This window comes from Protopterus annectens, chromosome 5.part1 (assembly GCF_019279795.1).
Source record: "Protopterus annectens isolate FY-2018-M chromosome 5.part1, PAN1.0, whole genome shotgun sequence".
Taxonomy (NCBI): domain Eukaryota; kingdom Metazoa; phylum Chordata; order Ceratodontiformes; family Protopteridae; genus Protopterus; species Protopterus annectens.
Window position 1 is genome coordinate 442,532,737 of NC_056736.1, and position 22,353 is coordinate 442,555,089.

Genomic DNA, 22,353 nt, shown 5'->3' on the forward strand with positions numbered 1-22,353 from the left:
TTCAAATGTGGATTCGCACACATTTACTTACACACACAATAGAGAGATGTATGTGCATGTATATATGGAAGTACTTAAGACTGACAAACCAAAAGACTGAAAATTCAAAATACTGAACACATTATTGATGCAGGGGGCGAACCCCCCCCCCCTGCACCCCTTGTGGAGGTCTGCCCCCCACAGCACCTGCTAACTATATATACCAACTCCACGATTCCACAACTGTGGAGAAGGGGCAAATTCCATCATTTAGTATTTTGAATTGGTTCAGTTGACCTACATGATTCCTGCTTTCACATCATGATGGCCTGCATCTGTCACCCCTAGGTTTCCGGATACTGGCTAAGGCCCTTGCTATCCCTATAGTGACTATTTTGGGCAGTGTTCCAAAGACCAAATTGCCACCGTGACAGCTATAAATACAATCGGAGGGTCATGCTGCTCAATGCTAGAAGTCCCATTCTTAAGATGCACTTGCTCGAAACACTCCTCAAAATAGAGAACTTTGACATTTGTGCTGTAACGGAGACCTGGTTTAAAGCGGCAGAAAGCACCCCCGTGCTACCAGGCTATAACTCATTCCACACCTTTCGGCCCCAGAAAATGGACCAAAGCTCCAAAGGCGGTGGTGTCTCCATATTCATAAAGGATATTCACATGCACACCTCCAGACTAGTAGCCCAGCATAATGCATCAGAGATACTTCAGTTACAACTAACAGTGGGTAAGACAGAGATTCAGGTTACAGCCTGCTATAGGTCCCCATCCATGTCCCAAGACTCTCATTCCATGTTCCTAAGCACCCTGAAAACTATTAGGGTCCAACCCAACACTCATACTGGATGACTTCAACTACCCCTCCATCAACTGGGGAAACTACTCATGCACCAATACACTTGCCCAACGCTTCCAGGAGTTAATTAATTCCAGTGCCCTGGACCAGCTCATTCTTATCCTCACTAGAAGAAGCAACATCCTTGACCTGGTTATTAGCATGGGTAACCGTTCAACATCAGTAGTAAATTCCTCCCTGGTTAGATCCGACCACAAACTACCGTGGAAATCCACATCTCACCCACACCACCAGCAAAGGTAACCACCATGAAAAACTTCTCCAAAGCTGACTTTGGGCTCCTAAAAACAGAGGTGGCTAATTTCACGGCACCCATGCCATGACCGCCGAATCATACACCAATGCACGGCACTGTACGAACATTTACATAAATGCATGGAACTAGCCATACCAAACAGAATCAAGATGCTCTCCTCCAAAAAAGAAAGCCAATCTCGTGGTCCCCTGCCATTAATTTCTCCAACAGAAGGAAAAAACTGTTGCAAAAAAAGATGAAGTTCCAAGACTGGAAAAACTCCCTTATTAGCCTCAACAGAGTTGAGATCCCTTATCAAAACCTCTAAAGCTAGCTATGAAGGCAGAATTGAGGCAGACACTAAAACAACCACAAAGCCTTCTACAATTTTATATCGAGAATCTCTATGGCAGTACCCAGATTTGCTCTGAGTTTACTGCACAATGGTACCTCCTATACTGAGCCAACAGTTATTGCCAAAATACTGGCCGACAGATTCAGAGCCAACTTTACACCCCCCCCCCAAAGGATCAATCACAATACCGGAGGAATGCTTGGCACACAGGTTAAAACTGCATTGTCCAAGGCGAAGAATACAGCTTCCATGGGACCTGGCAATATCCTTGGCTGTGGTCTACATGAACTACAAAGTGAACTGGCACCACACCTGTGTGCCCTGTTCAGTCACAACCTTGCCTCAGGCTTTGTCCCTACAGAATGGCACACTGCTACAGTCATCTTTCTCAGTAAAGGGGGAGCAACTACAAACCCTGGGAATTATGGCCCATTAGCCTGACGAGTCTGATATGTAAGGCTGTGGAGCGCATCATCATAGGCCTAATTAACATGGATATAGAGAATCTCCAAACTCTGGATCCAACACAGTTTGGTTTTGTGAAGGGTATATCATGCCTGCTCAACCTGGTTGACTCTTTGAATCAGTCACCAGAGCTGTGGATGAGGGCAAGGCAGTTCATACAGCCTACCTCTATCTGGCCAAGGCCTTTGATACCATTCCCCACTCAGGAATTATTGATATACTCACCATACTAGGCATCAACCCCTATATCACTAGGTGGGTTGCAAATTGGCTCTCAGAACCCACAGTATGAAAGTAGCAGACTCCAAGTCAGACTGCCGGCCAGTCATGAGTGGACTCCCACAGGGATCGGTCCTGGGTCCCCTCCTGTTTGGCATCTATTTCTTAGAAGTCCGGTCCACCACGGAGAGACTGTGGCTGACCAAGTTTGCTGATTGCAAGCTGGGAGCTATTAACTCCCCAAGTGATGTAGACATCCTACAGAAAGGCCTCACTGAGACCAACGACTGGTTTCGAAACTGTGGCTTAAGCTTAAAGCCAAAAAATGCGTAGTCATTTCCTTTGGGAAATGCTCTGTTCCCACTAATTACCAAATTGATGGTAGCTCACTGAACACTGAAGGCATAAGAGATCGGGGGGGCACAGGTTGACAGCAACCTCTCCTTAGACAACTACATTGCTACTGTGGTCAGAAAGTCCTATGTGGCACATCTGATTACAAAGGGTTTTGCATCCAGGAAGAAAGAGGTCATCTCTCTCTACTCTTCCCTCATTAGACCAGTCAGAGTATAATGCCCCATTTGGCATGTACCTCACTAAACACCTGCAACAGCTGGAAAGGCCACAAAAGTACCTCACGAAGAGGATCCTAGGCCTTAAAACACATGCCCTAAATGGATGGACTCAAACTCCAGCTTTTCTCTTTCGTATTGTCTATTAAGGGGCGATCTCTCCCTGACTTAGACATGTCTGATGCAGCTCTGTTAGAAATGTTACACCTAAAGAAATCCCAATCCCTCTGTAGCACACACTCCAGAGACCTCAACCTCATCACCACAATCAACAGAACATTCTGGAGGAACAGGTTCTCATAACCCAGAGATTGCCCATGCTCTGGAATAGACTTCCCATACATGTCAAGCAGAGCACCTCACTGGCACTTTTTAAGAGCAATCTTAACAAGTGGATGGGAAATAAAGTTCACCCTGGGGATCACTCCAGTGGCTCTACTTGATAGAGGCACCGGAACTAATGGCGGCATGATGGTAGGGCTCTTCTATGGGCGAGCGAGGCTTGTAAAGGCTCCAGGGCCATTGGCCTAGTACACACTTATAAACCTGTGATAGCCAGGTGGCCGAAGAGGTTCCCATATTTCTGTTTGGGATCCGGTCATTTCCAGTTCAGAGCACTGTTCTCTGTCCAGTGGAGGAGCCCCCCAAAATGTTAAAGTGCATAGCAGTGATAGCAGCCCAACTGAGGATGTTCTTCGTTCCCCATTGCTGCAGTCCTTACTATTGGGTATAGTCCGCATCCAGTCGGCCCGAATACCAGAGTATAAGGCTGACGTCGGTCAGGGCGCATTAGACTGACGTCAGTACGTCAGGGTACTAATGCGCATGACCGACGTCATATCCTCAGTCTTTTTTGCCGCGTGGTCCGATGCAGAAGCAGTTTTGCGAGTGCAGGTTGGCGTTCTGAAATCTTTCCGAAACCGGAGTTTCAGACCGAAACAGAGTTGGCTAAGTACCCCGTTGGGGAACATTTTGTTTTTCTTGCCTCAGTATTTTACCGGATGTCAGAAAAAGTGAATAACTGTATTTCTTGTGGGAAACAGATTCCTCATAGGGATTACCATACCTTGTGTATACCTTGTTTAGGGCCTGAGCACGACGTTGTTGGTTGCCGCTCTTGTGCTAGGTTTAACAAACGCACTATTAAGAGGAGGTTAGACTGTGCCAGGTTAGTGTTTGGGAAGCGTTGCAATTATAAAATGCCGTCGGATGCTCCGACGCCCGCTTCGTCCAAGAAGCGCAAGGACAAAACAGCAAAGCCTAGGGTTGATGAACCGGCAGTCCCGGACGTCGGTTCTTTAGGAGGCTCAGTGGAGCCAGAGGTTTTGCCAGGAGTTTCCATGGAGTCCCAGGCAGAAACTTTACTGTTACAGGATGTACCTTCTCAGGAGGTAGGCCAGGCTGAGGGGGCTTCTCAGGTGACTGTTCTTCCCTCTCTTCCCAAGGTAGTTAGAGCCTCTCCTTCTGTTGCCAAAACTTCTTTGAGAGGTAGGCCTAGTTTAGCTTCAGTGGGGGCTTCTCCTAGCATTTCGGGTTCTGTACCTAAGAAACATATGCTTAAAATGGCAGAAGATTTGATTACTATGATTAGAGGTTCTATGCCCCCGCCTGATGAGGCCTAGGGTGGAACCAGAGTTTGATAGTTTTGAACAGTGTTCAGAGGCTTCAGGGTCTTCTGCGGAAGACTTGCAAGAGTTTCCTCCTTATTCTGATTCTGATGTGGATGATTCCACTCCTACAGCTACTCCTCCTGAGGATTTCTCATTTTCAGAGACTCTGCATTCCATGAGGGAGCACTTTAAATGGGAAGGCCAGGATTACTCTGATTCCAGGAAAAGGCTTAGGGAATTCTTGTTTTTACCCCAGCATAGGCCCTTAGCTATTCCTCCTGTGTTGAATGTGGTGGAAGATGTTTTTGCAGAGGCTTCCCTGAACCCTGACTCTTTGCCTCCTGCTCCTGTTAAGCCTGATAGGTATTATAGGGTGCCCGAAGCTCATAAGTATTTGTTTAAGAGTCCTAGGGCGGACCCAGAAACTATTTCTCAAGGGCCTAAAGGTGTTAAAGCTTCTGTGGTTAAAAATCCTGTTCCCACTGATAAAGAGGCAAGGGCTTTGGATAGGTGGGGAAAGAAAGTGTATACTTCTTCCACTCTAGCCATGAGAGCATTGAATTGTCAGTTTCACATGCTAAAATATCAGAATTACCTCCTTTCACAATTGAAATCTAAGGTGGATGCTTTGGCGGGAGGTATTGAGTGTAAAGAGTTGCTGGATTTGGTTCATGTGTCTGAACAAGTGGGTAAGCATTCTTTGCAATGTGGTTTTGATGCTGTACAGGCCTCCTCGAGGGTGGCCGCTACTAGTTCTGTTCTTCGCAGGCATGCCTGGTTAAAGGATCAGAATTTAGCTGAGCATGTTAAAACGAGGATTTTGGATGCTCCTTTACAGTCTGATGTGTTGTTTGGATCGCCTGTGGAAGCAGTTTTAAAGAAAATGGAGGACAAAGCTAAGTCTATGCAAACTGTTAAAGATTTTTTGCAGGTGCAGCCACCGAAATTTAGTAGAAATTGGCCGGCTAAGGGGTGGACATATCCTGCTTATGATTCCCAGTCTAGGAGTAGGTCTAGACGTGGTAGGGGCAGGGCTCAAGGTTCTTTTAGGCCTAGAACAGGGAGTTCACCTGCTCAGACTTCTGGTGAGGGCAGGGGTCAGTCCTTTCGTAAACAGACCCAATGACCTGCCTTTTCAGCTGCCGGTAGATTCTCGTCTGGCAGCTCCTTTGGGAGGAAGACTGTCTCTTTTCAAAGACAATTGGGATTTAATTACTCAAGACAGATGGGTGTTGGATATCATTCACCACGGTTACAGGTTTTATTTCCATACATTGCCCCCTTTCAAAGGCATGCCAGACGTTCCTCCTCCACAAAGAAAAGAGGCTCACCAGCAAATTTCTCAGTTACTCCAGATGGGGGCCATTCAGCCAGTCCCTGTATCAGAAAGGGGCCTAGGATTTTATTCTCGCCTGTTCCTAGTACCAAAGAAGGGGAACACGTGGAGACCAATTTTGGATTTATCTCTCCTCAACACTTATCTGGACATTCCCAAGTTCAAGATGTTGACGTTACAACAGCTTTTACCTCTGCTGGGCAAAGATCACTGGATGGTAACTTTAGATCTCAAGGAAGCTTACCTTCATGTGCCTATAAGGCTAAGTTGCAGGAAGTATCTGCGGTTTCGAGCTGGAAATTCTCATTATCAGTTCTCTGCATTGCCCTTTGGCTTATCTACTGCGCCCAGAGTATTCACAAAGGTTCTGGCTCCAGTGATAGCTTACTTCAGGCTACAAGGAATTCAAATCTATCCTTACTTGGACGACTGCCTGATTCTGGCTCAAGAAAAGGAAGACCTTCTACAGCATCTGGAATATGTTATAGCAGTGCTAAGATGCCTAGGGTATTCTGTGAACGAAATAAAGTCCAGTCTAGTACCCTCTCAAGACATGTGCTTTCTGGGTGTGAGACTGAATACAGCAGCCCAGATGACCTTTTAACCCCGGACAAACAAAAGAGTCTATCACTTTACTTCCATCAACTATCTCATCAGTCCGTGCTGACTGCAAGGACAGTCCTTCAAGCATTAGGGTTCATGGCATCTTGTATTCTGGTGCTTCCCAATGCCAAACTGCATATGAGGAAGCTACAATGGTATCTCAAAATGTATGGACACAGCACTGCCAGGATTTGGACACTGTCATTCCAATAATACCTTGCCTTCAAAAAGAATTTTGTGGTGGGCTCAGGAATGTCACCTAAACAAGGGACTCTCTGTGACCCGGCCAGAGGAAGTCAGATTTTAACGACAGATGCCTCGGACATTGCTTGGGAGCTCATCTAAATGGAAAGTGGATACAAGACAAGTGGCCTGCCGGACTACAGCATCTACATATCAACATGAAGGAGATGTTAGCAGTCCAGTTTGCATTAATGGCTTTCAAGGAGTTACTTCTTCCAGGGCAGGTGTTGATTCTAACAGACAACACAACTGTCATGTGGTACATCAACAAACAAGGGGAACACATTCTTACCCATTGTGCAGGCAAGCAATGATTTTATGGGAGACTGCGCTCAGCTTGCAACTAACTCTTCAGGCAAGGTTTCTGCCAGGAGCACAGAACTCCTTAGCAGATGTGTTAAGCAGACAAATCATGGATCCCCACGAGTGGAAACTGGATCTTCATGTATTTCAAAGGTTGACAGTGTCCTGGGGAACTCCAGACATAGATCTGTTCGCTTCTCCACTGAACCACCAGCTGCCACAGTATTGCACAAAGGGGTTTCATCACACAGCTTGGAAAGTGGATGCTCTGTCTTTCAGTTGGAAAAACCTTCATGTGTATGCCTTTCCTCCTCTACCTCTTCTTCAAAAGGTACTGTTAAAGGTCAGACAGGACAGGCCAAGGATGATTTTGATAGCTCCAGATTGGCATCGGCAACACTGGTACCCACTACTACGGAGTCTGGTAAGGAAGCCTCCATGGCCTTTGCCTCTGATTCCTCATCTGTTATCTCAGCAGGATGGTCATCTACTCAATGTCAAGCTTCACTCTCTTCATCTAACAGCCTGGCATATTCTGTGTTGAAACACAGCGGGTCTCAACTTCCTCAACAAGTTTTAAATGTGATTATGGAAGCTAGAAGACCTAGTACAAGGAAAGTGTACGCAGACAAATGGAAGAGATTTTTGTTTTGGAGTACAGCAAAGAATTTGCAGGTTTCTGAGCCTAATTTGAGTGCGGCTCTTCAATACCTTACTGAGTTATTGGACAAAGGTTTGTCCTTCTCTTCTATTAAGATTCATGCTGCAGCAATTTCAGCTCACTATGATTGTGACCCACCATTGTTTTCGCATCCTTTGTTCAAGCAGTTTCTTAGAGGGGCAAAGAATATAAGACCCCCACGTAGAGCTCCTACTCCTGCTTGGGATCTCAATTTTGTGTTGGAAAAACTTACTCTACAACCTTTTGAGCCTGCGGCTACTGCTGACTTAAAATACTTGTCATGGAAGACTGCTTTTCTGTTGGCTATTACTTCTGCAAGAAGGGTGTCTGAGTTGCAGGCCCTTATGGCAGTAGAGCCATTTTTGATTTTCCATAAGGATTAGGGTATCATTACGTACTAATCCTTCCTTTATGCCTAAGGTGGTTTCTAGTGTGGCTTTAAACCAGACTATTCATTTGCCTACTTTTTATGCAGACCCCCAAGATAAAGGGGAAAGGATTTTGCACACTTTAGATGTACACAGGCAATTGCGTTATTATTTAAGCAGGACTAAGGATTTTAGGCAGTCTCAGCAGTTGTTTGTTTCTTTTGCTTTGAGTTCGCAGGGCAAGCCTGTGTCAAAACAAACTATTTCTAGGTGGATTGGCTTTTGCATTGCATTTTGTTATTCCCATCATGGCAAGGAGATTCCAGCTGGGATTAGGCCTCATTCCACTAGGGCTGCTGCCACTACAACAGCTTTTCTAAGGGGGGTGGCAACTAAGGATATTTTGGAAGCAGCTACTTGGAGTTCAGTGCATACTTTCTCTAAGCATTATCACCTTCCTATCTACTCTAAGTCTAGGGCTGGTTTTGCCACAGCTGTTTTGCAAGGCATGTTGTCAGCTCCTGCTTCTTTATGATTTGCCAGCCTCCCTTACCTCTGCTTTGGGATTCTACCCAATAGTAAGGACTGCAGCAATGGGGAATGAAGAACATAGTACAGTTTTGTACCTACCATAAATGTAGATGTTCGAGGATCCCATTGCTGCAGTCCAATTTACCCTCCCTCCTTCCCCTCTGTGTTTTGGGGTGGTTGTGTAGGTGAGGTTTCATGCTTATATTTTTTGTATATGTTCTTGCATATATTGTACATATTTTTTGGTGCAGGTATTTTGGGCCTTGTCTTTTTCGGGTCTTCTGACATCTGGGGCAAGAAAAGACTGAGGATATGACGTCGGTCATGCGCATTAGTACCCTGACGTACTGACGTCAGTCTAATGCGCCCTGACCGACGTCAGCCTTATACTCTGGTATTCGGGCCGACTGGATGCGGACTATACCCAATAGTAAGGACTGCAGCAATGGGATCCTCGAACATCTACATTTATGGTAGGTACAAAACTGTACTTTCCAGGGTTTCCAGGTACTCCCATACTTAGATAACTGCCTCTTCACAGCCACCACAAGGAATTCAGCAGAAACTCCTTAATTTGCTTGCACTTTTCTGTAAGAATTACAGTAAATTTTGAAAAGTCAAAACTGAAACCAGTCCAAACAGAGTTCATAGGCTACCACCTGGAAATCTCAATGCAAGTAGCCAGGCTTGCTTTGTCCAGACTGTCGTCTGTATCTTCAAGCATAACAAGTCTTTATTTTCCACGTTTTGGGATCTGTGGCAGTCTCTCTACGTTTTGGGATCTGTGGCAGTCTCTCTAGTCCCACATGGAAGTATTCCAAATGAGACTACTGATATAGTGGTCCATGATATGTCAACCAGTACACCATAAACTCAGGTTCAGCACTGTCTGCAGGCAATATATCCTGTGGCAGATGACTTTCCAGCTTACTTCCCTCGGGTTGCCCCTTTGCATTTCCCCCATCAAGAGCTATGATAATACTTCAGGTTTTTGGATTTCTTCTGTATATCTCAACAGGTGGGTGTGTCAGATGGATCTGAGGCCAGCAACTAAACTGCTGTTCCAAGACTCAAGCTCCTCCATTCTCTGTGAAGTACCACTGATCCTACTACTGAGTTCCCCCAAGTACATGATCAACAACCCTGACGTAGAAAAGAAAGACCATTACTAAACAGAGTACTGAAACCATGGATTGCAACCAAGACAGGCTCCAGGAAGGTCTGGTAGGAGCCATAGAGCCAGTGACAATTTGGATGGTGTTCTGAGGAGAAGAATGCTGAAATGGACAGGAGACCGCAGAGATCTGTTGTGGTAAGTACATAATGTATCCAGTGTCTTTACTGTCTACCTCAACAGGTGGGACAGAGTTCTTGGAATAAGCCCAGGAGGCACTCTACAAGGATGGCTTCCCTCGGGACTAATCCAGCCTCCATTCCCAAAGTTGGCCGTAGACCAACTTAAACTGTACCATAGACATACTGGTCATCATTCTAAATTTTTCAGTAGGGGTGAAGGTCCTTCTTTGGATATCCACAATCTACTCCTGTGGGGTTTGGGGGGTGGGGCATTTCAAAGTTGAACAGGTCAAGGTACATCTTCCCAGGCAGAGGTAAACTTTCACATCAATGAACAGGAGATGTAGGCAGTCATCATCGCATTGCAGCCCTTTTAGGATTGCCATCTCATGGGCATGATAGTACAGGCAGAAAATATGCTTGTCTGGTTTATCAAGCAAAGTGGAGTCCAGCTATACTGCTTATGTCGTGAAGCCTTGAGGGTGTGGTAGTGGATATTGTCTTTCTAGTATGTTCTTGTTGCAGTGTACATCCCAAGCAAATCTGTTCTTATTGGACAAGCTAAGCAAGTCGCTCTTCGCAAGTGGTCCCTCAACTTGTTCACTCTGTCCAGTACCAAGTTGTAGCAGCTTCTTCGCCTTGATCTCTCGGGAGGAACTGTTCGTGAGGCACACTAGTCCATACTTGGCCCCTGGACTCCTTTGCTCTTTAACCCCACAACCCCCCCCCCCAAGGAAGTGGCCCTGATGCATTGCAAAGGTGTTTTTTGCCCCCCCCCCCCCTTTGGACTTCAAAATCCCTGAAGCTGTCCAAATAGTTTTCTCCACTTCCAGTGATAGGCAGAAATCCCAGGCTTTCTTTCAGAGTTGTTCAGATTCTCCATGTCTTTTCCAAAAGCCATCCACTAGGATGACCTGTAGAAGTGGAAAATATTCACTGTTTGGGCTATTTCTAAGGCTCTAGACCCCTTATTGTGCTTTTGATATTTGATTTCCTGGCAGGAGTGTTACATTTGAGGGCTAGTCATTCTTCAGTTCAAGTACAGATAGCTGCAATTTCTAATTTTCATGTGGGAGAGCAGCATACTTTATTGCTTCCACGAGACTTTCAAAAGCTTTCTTACATCCCCAATCGAGTGGACCCCTTGCCTTCTTAGAACATCACTGCCTTGTTAGCCTTATTAGAGTGCCAGATGAGCATGCAGTTTTGGCATATTTGAAATTTGAGTTGGAAAATGCTGTTTCTGTTGGCAGTGACATCAGGCAGGAGGATTTCAGAATTAGACTTTATTGGATTTTTCATAAGGATAGTTTCCCTTGGGAGCAATCCGTCTTTCATTCCCATAATAGCTGTAGAAACCAGTTTAAAACAGACCATACACCTAGTCTTTCTTTGAATATCCATGATCAACTTCAATTTATTTATTTATTTATTTATTTATTTTTTGCACTGTGCAAAGTACTGTAGGAAGGGTGATCAGCAGTTTGTCTCCTTTTCTAAGGCTAATCTGGGTTCTGACATGTCTGTCTGCCCTGTCCAGGTAGCTTTGATGGTATTCCTTTTGTTTACAGGACTAAAGGATCATCACCGTCTCTAAACCAAAGGCACATTGTACTCGAGTGGCTGTAGCCTCCACAGCCTTTTCTTTTAACCACATTCCCATTGCTTATCTGCTCTAGCTGCTGCATTTATGTTAGTACAAGCTTGGCCCAAAATTCGGATCCATAGCTTCATTTGGCTCGACTATTCTCTGGTATATCCTTGCATAGTGCCTCCTGGAGATATTCTAGCTGAGAACAAAGTCCTACCTGTTGAAGCAGATGGAAAAGACAACACTGGATACAAAATTTATGTACGTACAAAGATATCTGTTGTCTTCCATCCATTTCGACCTTCCCACCCTCCATCCCCCATCCAAATTCTCATTGTTTTTATGGTTCCCAGTGGACTTTCCTGGAGCTGGTCTTTGTTGCAGGTTTTTCAACTACTGTCCGTGGTGTCAGTATTTTGTTTAGGAATAGTCTTTTCTATGTTAGGGTTGTTAATCATGTACTTAGAAGCAAATTGAGAGCAGTGGGGCAGAGGTGCATTATGGTAGATGGGAGGAGCTGCCAAATGTTTAGTTGGAGGCCTCCAATTCATACAGATCTGATATACCTGCCTTTATGGAAGAACACACAAATCTGTCGCTATGGTAAGTGCATAATACTTTATTCTACTGTATTCATTCTACAAAGTAATTGTAGTATAATGTTTTGTTATGGCCATGTATAGTGATGTTTGTGTAATACTTTCTGGGAAGGCAACTTCTGTTAGAGATTGATCTAATTAAGCACATTACATAATGGATCAATGTAGGTATGCCTTGTAGGGAGCCTATAACAAGTATTTTCAAGGGCTTTAGTTACAAGACTTTTTTTTCTAAATTTGTATCTTGCTCTCACTTCTTTGTAGTGGGTGGCAGCATGGCTAGCTGCTTAGGATACAACCTTCTCAAATCCAGCTCTATACAAGGCTGATAAACCGAGTGAATTAATGCTTTCAGTGAAGATAAGGTTTTATGCATCTGCTGTTATGATGCATGCATCAGTTCTATTTTTAGATGCAGTGTGAAGATAACAAGGTTTTATGCATCTGCTGTTATGATGCATGCATCAGTTCTATTTTTAGATGCAGTGCGTTGCTGATGTGCCTTAATTTAATCAATTAAACATGAAATTGACTTCTTAATGGTATTCAACATGTCTTTTGTATTGCTTAGGTTCCTTCTCTCTGAACAGGATTGATCCATATCTGATGATGCCAGTTCTGGCCACCTGTCCTTCCTTTGAAGAGTGACTTAGTGTTCCATTTGTAACATTTCTGGATAGCAGAGGGAATGGTCCCATGTAGCAGCTGCTTAAAATAGTGACAGTAAAGAGCTACCATCTCACAGCAGTGCTAGTAGTTCTGTGAAAGCCATCCATTATGCTCTGCTACAGTGTGTAAGTTTAATTTTTTTTCTTATAGGTATTGTGTTAGTGAAGCACTCGCACCAATTTACGGTTTTCCACTCACTCCAGCACATATTCCCGAATGGGGTGAGAAGTGTGGAACCATTATAAACCCAAAAGTTGTGGTTATGGATGCTGGACGTTTCATGGTAAGATCCATAATTTTTGAGTTTGTAAATTTCAGTCTTTTGCTCAGACATTTGTTTACAACTGTATTTGAGAATACATATACAGTGCAGGAGACAATCTGACCAAGGAATGAGAAGAAGTCCAAGTTGCTTGTTGCACATTGTTTGATGTGCTTGGTATTACAGTTCCTTTTCATTTCATAATTTACATCTTTTATTTGTATTTTTTCTTGGGGTACTGCACTGATCTCCATGGATATTTTTCAGGCTCAGCTTGGGAGCGTTGTCTGATTAAGTGACTTACTCAGTCACACAGTTAAGCAATGCAAAATGAGGGAAATCAAACTTGCACCACTGGACCACAGGAAACACCTCCTTAATTCTGTAAGCCAACTGCTAGACTACTGATGTTCTGTAGTCCTATCTCGCCTTAATTCTTGCACATGGGTTCGGCTCCGACTCGGCCTATTACAAAGCTCAAAGTCTTCTAGTTGGCTCGTGGCTAGGTAAGTATCCCATGGTGCACCAGTACAATCTCCAGATCTCGTTTGCCACATCTGCGAGTTCAGATGTGCTTCTTCTTGGCCGTGGCCAAGTTTAACACAATGTTACAATTCATATAGCTTTTGATGGTGTTTAATAGTATTTAGAGTAGTTTTCAGACTTGCTGAAGTGTTTTTCTTGACTTTATAGATTCTTTATTGTTCAGAACTGGTTGGCCGTTGGCCAGTCTTTCTCTCTTTATCGTGCGCATTTGTGCTCATTTAATATTTGCAGTTTGGAATTTAAATAGTTATTAGATATTTAGTGTTTCAAGTTAAGGTGCACGTTTACGCTCAATTTACTTTGTTTTTCATGTGTTGATTAGTATTCATTTTAGTATTTAGACTTCTTAGATATTTATCTGGATATCTAGTTATTCAGTTGGCGTAAAGGGTCTTTCGATATTTTCGACCCTTGTTCTATGGCTTAGTGTTTGATCGTAGTTTTCACTAAGACAGTTTGGTTATTTTCACAGTCTGTATTAGTGTGTGTGCTGTCTAGTTAGTTTCTGACCTCTAGTCTTTCTCTCTACCTAGTCCGTTTAAGTTAGAGGACCTAGTTCTCTGCCTTTTTTTTCTCTTCCCAGGGTTTGGCCCATTTAAGTTAGAGGACCTAGTCCTCGTTGTTTGTGTTTTTGCTTCTCCGGTTAACATGTCTAAAGAGGCAAAAAACCATAAACCTTCTGGGTTTAAGAAATGTGTAAAATGCTGTCAGAAAATGTCAATTACGGATGGCCATAGTAATTGTGTATTGCCTCAGAGCCATCCATCTGCAGGAAACCTGTTTGTTTTGCCATTCCTTCAGCTCCAGAGTTCTACAGGAGCGGTAGATCAAGCTAATTCTGAAATGTCTCCTCAAGCTTTCTTTCGAGGAAGACTTGGCCAGGTCATCTTCTTCGAAATCTCATTCATCCAAAAAAGACAAGACTAAACCTATCAAGAGGCATTCCCCGGTGCCATCTGGTGCTTCGGAACCGCCTCCTAAACTTTCTAAACAGGTCAAGACTTCTACCTCCTCGGCTCATAGCCGATTGAGGTTGTTGATACTGGGACTTCAGTTTCGGCCCCATGCATTTTGGAGCAGACTACTGATAGCAAACATCGGAGCCAGTCCACAGATCCTTTGTCGGTCTCCCCAATGTTAAGGTTCCCTATCTCACAGAGGCCCAGATCTCCCACACTGTCTTCAGATCATCCAGGAGCCTAACAGAAGATGTGGAGAGAGTAGTGCTGAGACTCCTGAAGTTGTCTGCCTTGCCAAAAAAGCTGTTGGCTCTGACCCAGTTGGTCCCGGAGCCACCTGAGTCCATTCCCCCTGTTGTGTTTCCTACTCCGAGCCGTGCCGGGCTTTCGGAGCCAGAGTGTTTGGCACTGCTGGTTGTGGAACCCTTGTTTCCAGCTCCCCCCGAGGCTGTCTGTGAGCAGAGTTCTGCTCTGACACCTTCGGTGCCATCAGTGGTGTTTAGGGGCTGAAGTTCCCCAGTCAGGCCCGACAGGGACACTTGGACAAGGACCTCTTCAGTTCAGAGTCTCCCTCTGTGCGTCGGCTAGGGTGAGCTCTGATCCTACATCTATCTCTGAGCCAATGGCTCTGGAGCAGATGACCTCTGTCTCCTCTGAGCTGAGGAGGTCTTCGGAGCTGGAGAGGTCTACCTTCGAGATGATGCAGTGTGCGCTGTCCCACTCATCAGCTCCACCCAGGGGTACCGACACTCTTCCCCTTTGGGCACCGATGTCAGTCTCAGCACCTACTCCCTCTCTCAATAGCAGAGACCCACAGCCTCAGGAGCCCTTGGTTGGTAGCCCCCACTCTTCTGACACCTCCCTGGAATATCCTGAGGAGTCCTCTCGGAAGAGGACATGCAAGAGGAAGCATATAGACTCCCAGGATGAGTCTCTTACCTTCGACACCAACCTCAAGGAGTCGGAAGTGTCCTCCAAGTCGTTCTCTGATGTGTCCTTTGTAGACATCTTGGCGATCCTTAAACAGTGGTGTGGCTGGCCCACTGTTACTCTCTTCTGATGAGTCTGTGTACCTGAAGGCTTTCGGGTCTCAACCTTCAGCCTCTTGGGTGTCTCCACCTTTCGACAAACTTTTCAACCTGGTTAGTCGGAAGACTCCTGATGCCATGGAACCAGTTCCCAGGAGACCCAATAAATTTTGTCTGCTCCCAAAGAGAAGGATTTTTTATCCAAGGGTGTGCCTGTAGATGCCATGGTGGTGGCAGCCTCTAAGAAGGAACTAGTGGAGACTTCATCTGTCCACCGAACAAGGAGTCTCGAGCTATGGATAGATACGGGAAGCGTATCTTTTTGTCTGCGGCATTCACACTCAGGTCGCTGAACTACCCAACACATTTTACAAGGCTTAAGAGATGGGAGAGATTACAAGGTACATCTACTGAAGGAGGCCCTGATAAGGTGTCTGCTCAGTTTGTCGACCTTGAATTCCATTACCTCCTCCATGAGGCTGATTTCTTATGCAGCTGATGGAGCGAGCAGGGTAGCGGGTTCAGGAGTTTCCCTTAGGAGGCACTCCTGGATGCACTTGTGTAATTTTGTGGAGCCGTCCAAGTCTACCTTTACCAACGTCCCCTTTGATGGTTCTTCCTTGTTTGGACCCAAGTTAAGAGAGACCAGGTGCGAGCAAGAAGGGAAAACGCTGTCTGCCGTGGGAGTACGTTTTACTGTCCCCTCTAGATCATACCCCAAGGGTCAGAGAAGGTGGTAAGATGTGGTTCAAGTCGTCCCAGAGGTTTTTCCCAGATGCACACGGTGACTACTCCTTTAGAGGCAGAGGAGGAGCCAATGGTAGACGTTGCCCTAGAGGTAGGGGCGGACCGCAAAACCAGGGAGGCCGTGATTCATTTCGAGGCAATCCCTGTCAGTGCCCCTGATGCGAGGCCCGGTTGTGCTTCTCTGGAGCCAGTCGGTGGTTGCATTTCTTTGTAAGCAAAAGCCTGGCTAAACATCACCCGAGACAAATGGGTACAAAGAATTATCACCAGAGGTTATTCCATGCCCTTTTCTCTTCCACCTCACGTTCCCAAGAAAATACCGGATGTTCCACCCAATCACAGGGATCAAGCAACTGTAGAAGTGAACAAGTTGCTCGCAAACAGTCATCCGAACCGTCCCCACAGACCAGGTAGGATTCAGAGCTTACTCCAGATTCTTTTTAGTGCCAAAACATACAGGGGACTGGAGGAGGCCCATCTTTGACCTCAGCAAACTAAAAGCCGTAAAGGACAAGTTCTGGATGGTGACACTGCAGTCTGTACTCCCCTCTGTTAGAGAAAGACACTTGGATGTGCTCAATAGACATCCAAGATGCGTACTACCATATAAAAATGGACAGACCGTCGAGGAGCCTGTTAAGCTTCCGGCTGGGAGGCAGTCACTACCAGTTTCTTGCTGTGCCCTTTGGTCTCACCACAGCCCCCAGGGTGTTCACCAAATGTATGGCAGTAGTGACAGCTCACCTGAGATGTTTAGGATTCCAAGTGTTTCTGTACCTGGACAACTGGTTCCTGACTGCCCCCACCAGGCATGTACTCCTTCAAACCAGAGATTCCACCATCCAACTTTGTGCCCAATTGGTATTACTATAAATTGGGAAAAGTCTGCTATTATCGCCCTCTCAATTTGTGACTTTTATAGGCGCAAAAATAGTGTCACCATGTTAGCTTGTTTTCTTGCAGAAAGAGCACAGAATCTAATACAAGTTCTTAGTCTACTTCCCCTTCAGAAAGTCAAGGCAAAGACAGTGCTGAAACTTCCACCATAATGCTAGTCCCTGTTTCCAGAAATACAGTCGCCATGTTAGCTCATTTTCTTGCAGAAAGAGCACAGAATCTCATACAACAAGTTCTTAGTCTACTTCCCCTTCAGAAAGTCAAGGCAAATACAGTGCCGAAACTTCTACCATAATGCTAGTCCCTGTTGCCAGATTGCATATGCAAATTCTTCAATGGCTTCCATCATCCCAGTGGTCCTTTCAACAACTGCCTCTATCCCACCACATCATATTAAGAGTCTTGCAAAAAGGACCTCTGGTGGATTCAACCTAACCAACTAACGACAGGCACTCCATTCCTTCCTTGCCAACCTGTTGCTACTGTGACCACGGATGCCTCACAGATAGGGTGGGGGAGGGCATTATCTCGGCAGGACTGTCCAAGGCACATGGCAAGATCACGAGGCTCACCTGCATATCCATGTCCTAGAGATGAGGGCAGTGCATTTGGCGTTGCAAACACTTTACGACCTTCTTCCTCTTGGGACTATAGCAATCCAATCAGGCTACATGTCAGTGTTATGGTATCTCAACAAACAAGTTGGAATCAGATCTTACCCCCTTTGTCGGGAGGCTATTCGGGTTTGGAAATGGGCGATATTTTCTCAGCACTTGTGGCAACGCACATCCCGGGGGCAACCAACGTGATAGCCGACAAACTCAGCCGGGCAATCTCGATGCCTCACGAGTGGTCTCTGAAGCAGGAAATAACGGAACAGATCTTCTGCAAATGAGGACAGCCTTGCTGCGATCTTTTCGCCAGTCCGATCGACTCCAAATCCAGCAGCTACTTTTCCCTTATCCCCCCTCCAGGGGAGTCACGGAGAGACGCACTTGTTCACGATTGGCCCCTGGGTCTCCTTTATGCCCCCCCCTTTCCTCTCCTATCCAAGGTGATTCAGAAAGCAAAACTGTTGGGAAGCAAATAGATTCTCATCACTCCTTACTGGCCTCATCAGATTTGGTTCCCCTTTCTCGGGCTAAATCTTCTAGACGATCCATGGACTCCGGACCCAGTGCCAGATCTCTTGATGCACATGTCAGGCTCTCTTCACCCCAGCCTCCACACCCTCAAGTTGACAGCATGGCTGCTGCAGTTCCATCCCTAGTCAGGCTTCATGATTTTTCACACGCTGTGACCCACATTCTCACATCTTCTCATAAACCCTCCAGTTTAAAGTTGTACACTAGCAAATGGAGAAGGTTTTCTATCTGGGCTGAAGAAAGGAATGTTGACCTTTACACCGCATCCATTCCAATGGTTTTAGAACTTTTGTCTGAACTTTTTCACCAGGGATCTGCTGCCACAATTAGGGTTCAGCTGGCAGCAATATCAAATTTTGGGTCAACATGAGTCTTACCTGATGTCACACAGATTGTATAAAACCTTCCTTAAAGGTAACTACTTTGCTGAGACCTCCCTTTCAGGAACCGGTAGCTTCCTGGGATCTAAACTTCATCCTGTCCAAAATTACGTCTCCATTTGAACCTGCTCGTTCATGCCTGTTGAAGTTTGTCTTGGAAGACCTTGTTTCTAGTAGCCATCACATCTGCTAGATGAGTATCAGAATTACAAGCACTGTCTATCAAGCCCCCTTATTTGATTTTCCACAAAGTTAGAGTATTTCTTCATACAAATCCATCTTTTATCCCTTGTGTGCTCTCATAATAACTTGAACCAAACTATAGAGCTGCCGGTGTTCTTCCCTAATCATTCCAATGCAGCAGAATACAGATTTCATCAGTTGGATGTTGACAGACAATTGCGGTTCTAACAACACAGGACTAAGGAGGAATCCAGGAAGTCAGATTGTTTGTATCCTTCTCTCACTCCTTCTCTGACTCCAGATTAGGTTTCCCGGTCTCCAAAGTGACCCTTTTGAGTTGGATTTCGAGTTGTATCTCTTTCATTTATTCCTCCAATGGAAAGCCTTTGCCGTTCAAGATTAAGGCTCATTCTACACGATCCCAGTCTACTTCTGCAGCCTTCAAAGCCAGGGTTCCAACTGATATTTGTGCAGCTACGACCTGGACTACCCCTCACACTTTTATTACTCATTACAAATTAGACCTGACCTTTAGGGATAGAGCCTCCTTTGGTTCCACGGTGCTCAGGAGTATCTTTCCGTGAGCCACCTAATAACAAGGTGCTAGGGAAGCTGTCCCATGTGTAAGAATGAGGGTGAGATAGGACTACAGAACCTAAAGAAGTTATGTACTCACCATAACGTTCCTACCCCTGTCCTGGAAGGATCTGGAGACAGGATTTTTCCATAACAGGTGGAGACCTTTCATTATTGTTCTTTCTGGATATCTTTAGTTCTGTCTTTCTATAGTTTAGCAGCAAACAAGATCTGGGGATTGTACTGGTGCACCATGGGATACCTACCTAGCCACGAGCCAACTAGAAGACTTTGAGATTTGTAATAGGCCGAGTTGGAGCTGAGGATCGGCTCTAAGAATAAAGGGCGAGATGGACTAAAACATGGAACGTTATGGTGAGTACATAACTTCTTTTTTTGTGGTGCTGTCAAAATTTAACTGCAGCTGTATATCCCTACTTGTTGGGCAACTTTTACTGCTCACATAATCAATTTTTCTACTAAGTTAGATGCACTTTACTTGTGTACAAGTGTTAGAATCCACTCAAGGTACAGTCTTGTTGACCACTTTAGATGCACCAGTCATGGTGAACCTTTTCAAGCTACAGTCAGGCCAAGGAGTACCAAAATGTAAGAACAGTTATCTGACAGTAATAAGTTAAAATAGTATGTATGGTATACAATAGTAAATGACACGTGACTAGTAGTTGTAAGAAAATCTGTTAATAAAAATTGCAGATTTTTGTTTCACTTCATTCTCCCCATTACACAGTGGGTGTCTGGCTAGCATGTGATGCACACATGAGATATTTACATTGCCCTCAGGACCTTCTTCCTATGTAGAATGCTTTCTTTCCCCCTGGATGAGAATAATGGGTTGGCAGTCTATTTCTCTCTGGCTGACATCCAGCACCTTGTCCACAGATAAAACTTTGATCTGAACAATATGATCAGAACGTCATCCTTCTGTACCATAAAGCTAGAAAATGTAGATCTTTACTTTAGCAGAATAGTGTCATGGACAGTAATTAATACTAAGGAGTATATAGAGATTCATAATGCAGACCTGAGCAAGAAAACAGTGTGCTAATCGCAGAGTAACACATTGGAAAGTTGTTGGGTCACAATATTAATGCCCCCTTCAGACACAGCATTCCTTTGTAACAGGGTATTCACAGTTGCAGTCCTTTGTTAGTAGGGATGACATACTGGAGTGTTGCCAAAAATTGCATAAATGAAGCTTACGGTTGAAAGGAGAAGACAGGCACATCTGGATTCTGTTTTGTGGCAGACTTGGAAAGTCTGCTGGCTCCAAATTTTTCTGTGAGCAGTAATAAGGCTAAGCCTAGCAGCCTAGAACTGTCTGCTTGAAATGTTTGCATGCACAACTTGGCATCCTTGGTCTTACAGCTCATCTTTGTAGCCCCTTTTTTAACCACAAGCTAAATGTTTCTCAGATTACTAGGAAGAATGCAGAGTCCCTGTAATCACAAGTATGCAGGTAAAAGCTGCACACTCTAAAGTCAAAAACACAGCATCCATGGGGAATGGACAACATCCCAGGCTGCGTTTTATATGGACTTCAGAATGATCTGGCTCCCCACCTAAGCAACATGTTCAATCATAGCCTCACATCAGGCTTTGTGCCCACTGAATGGCACACAGCAACAGTTATCCTACTCCACAAAGGGGGAGGCACTGATCCCGGAAACTATCTCCCTATTAGCCTGATGAGCCTGGTCTGTAAGGCCATGGAACATATCATCATGGAACACCTAAACAAGGACATTGGTAACCTCTAAACTCTGGACCCCACCCAGTTTGGGTTTGTGAAAGGCAGATCATGCCTCCTGAACCTGATTGACTTCTTTGAGGCAGTCACCAAAGCTGTAGACAAGGGTAAGGTGGGTCACACAGCTTATCTTGACCTCTCCAAGGCTTTTGACACCATCCCCCATTCTGGAATTATAGATAAACTCACTAAACTAGGTATAAATCCTTACGTCACAAGATGGGTTGCCAACTGACTCACCGACAGAACCCACATTGTAAAAGTTGCAGACTCCAAATCTGACTTCAAACCAGTGACAAGTGGAGTACCACAGAGTTCAATCCTGGGACCTCTCGCAGATGACTGTAAACTAGGAGCCATAGTAGAGTCCCCAAATGATGTGAACACCCTACAGAAGGTCTTCACTGAGACAGATGCCTGTTATCAGAGCCATGACCTCAAGCTCAGTGCCAAAAAGTGCATTGTCATCACCTTTGGTAAAAACTCTGTACCCATGAACTACCACATAGGCGGCAGTCTACTTAACGACAAATGTGCGAGAAAAGACCTTGGGACCCAGGTGGATCTCTGATTTGATAATCACATCTCCACAGTAGTCAGGAAATCCTACGTGGCACACCATCACAAAAGGATTCTCATCCAGGAATAAGGTCATTGTTCCCCTCTACTCGACACTCAGACCCATTATAGAGTACAGTGCCCCTTTTGGAATGTGCCTCAGAAGACATCTGCAGCAGCTGGAAAGGCCAAAGAAGTACATCACAGAGGATTACTGGCCTCAAACAGGTGCCCTACACTGACTGTCTCAAAAAAATCCAGCTTTACTCCATAGCATATCACCTACTCTGAGGTGATCTTTGCCTAACATATAAAGCTATGTCAAACCCAGAGCTGTTGGACATGCTGCACGTAAAGAAATCTCAATCCCTCCAAGCTGCACGCTCTAGGGACCTAAACCTTATCACAATAAACAGAACATGCTGGAGGGATAGATTCCTGTCCCAGAGACTTCTCATACTCTGGAAAAAGCTACCCATCTATGTCAAGCAAAGTTCCTCATTAGCACTATTCAAGAACAATCTTGATGAGTGAATGGGAAATGCACCCTGGAGATAACTTCTGTGGCTCTGCTCGACAGGGGCACAGGAAAATAACTTTCTTGGGTGGTGTAAGCCAGGGCACCTTGTTGGCTATGCTTACTTAGGCCCTTGGGGCCAATAGCCTAGCGTACCAACCTATGAACTACTACAGTAGCTATTGCATATGGGATGCATCTAGCCCGTGTTTCTGTACATCTAGGTAGATTGAAAAGCTTCAGGCCAAAATAAT

The 22,353-nt window shown here is 45.1% G+C and overlaps 1 protein-coding gene across 4 annotated transcripts in view; it reads left to right on the forward strand.

Annotated features, from left to right (window-relative positions):
* MAEL (maelstrom spermatogenic transposon silencer) overlaps positions 1 to 22,353 on the forward strand; it is a 699,006-nt gene that overhangs the window by 590,973 nt on the left and 85,680 nt on the right. For all 4 annotated transcript variants that reach the window (XM_044073092.1, XM_044073091.1, XM_044073094.1 and 1 more), the window contains one exon: positions 12,681 to 12,813. In XM_044073092.1, coding sequence (XP_043929027.1) covers positions 12,681 to 12,813 — 133 coding nt within the window. The remainder of the gene's footprint in view (positions 1 to 12,680; positions 12,814 to 22,353) is intronic.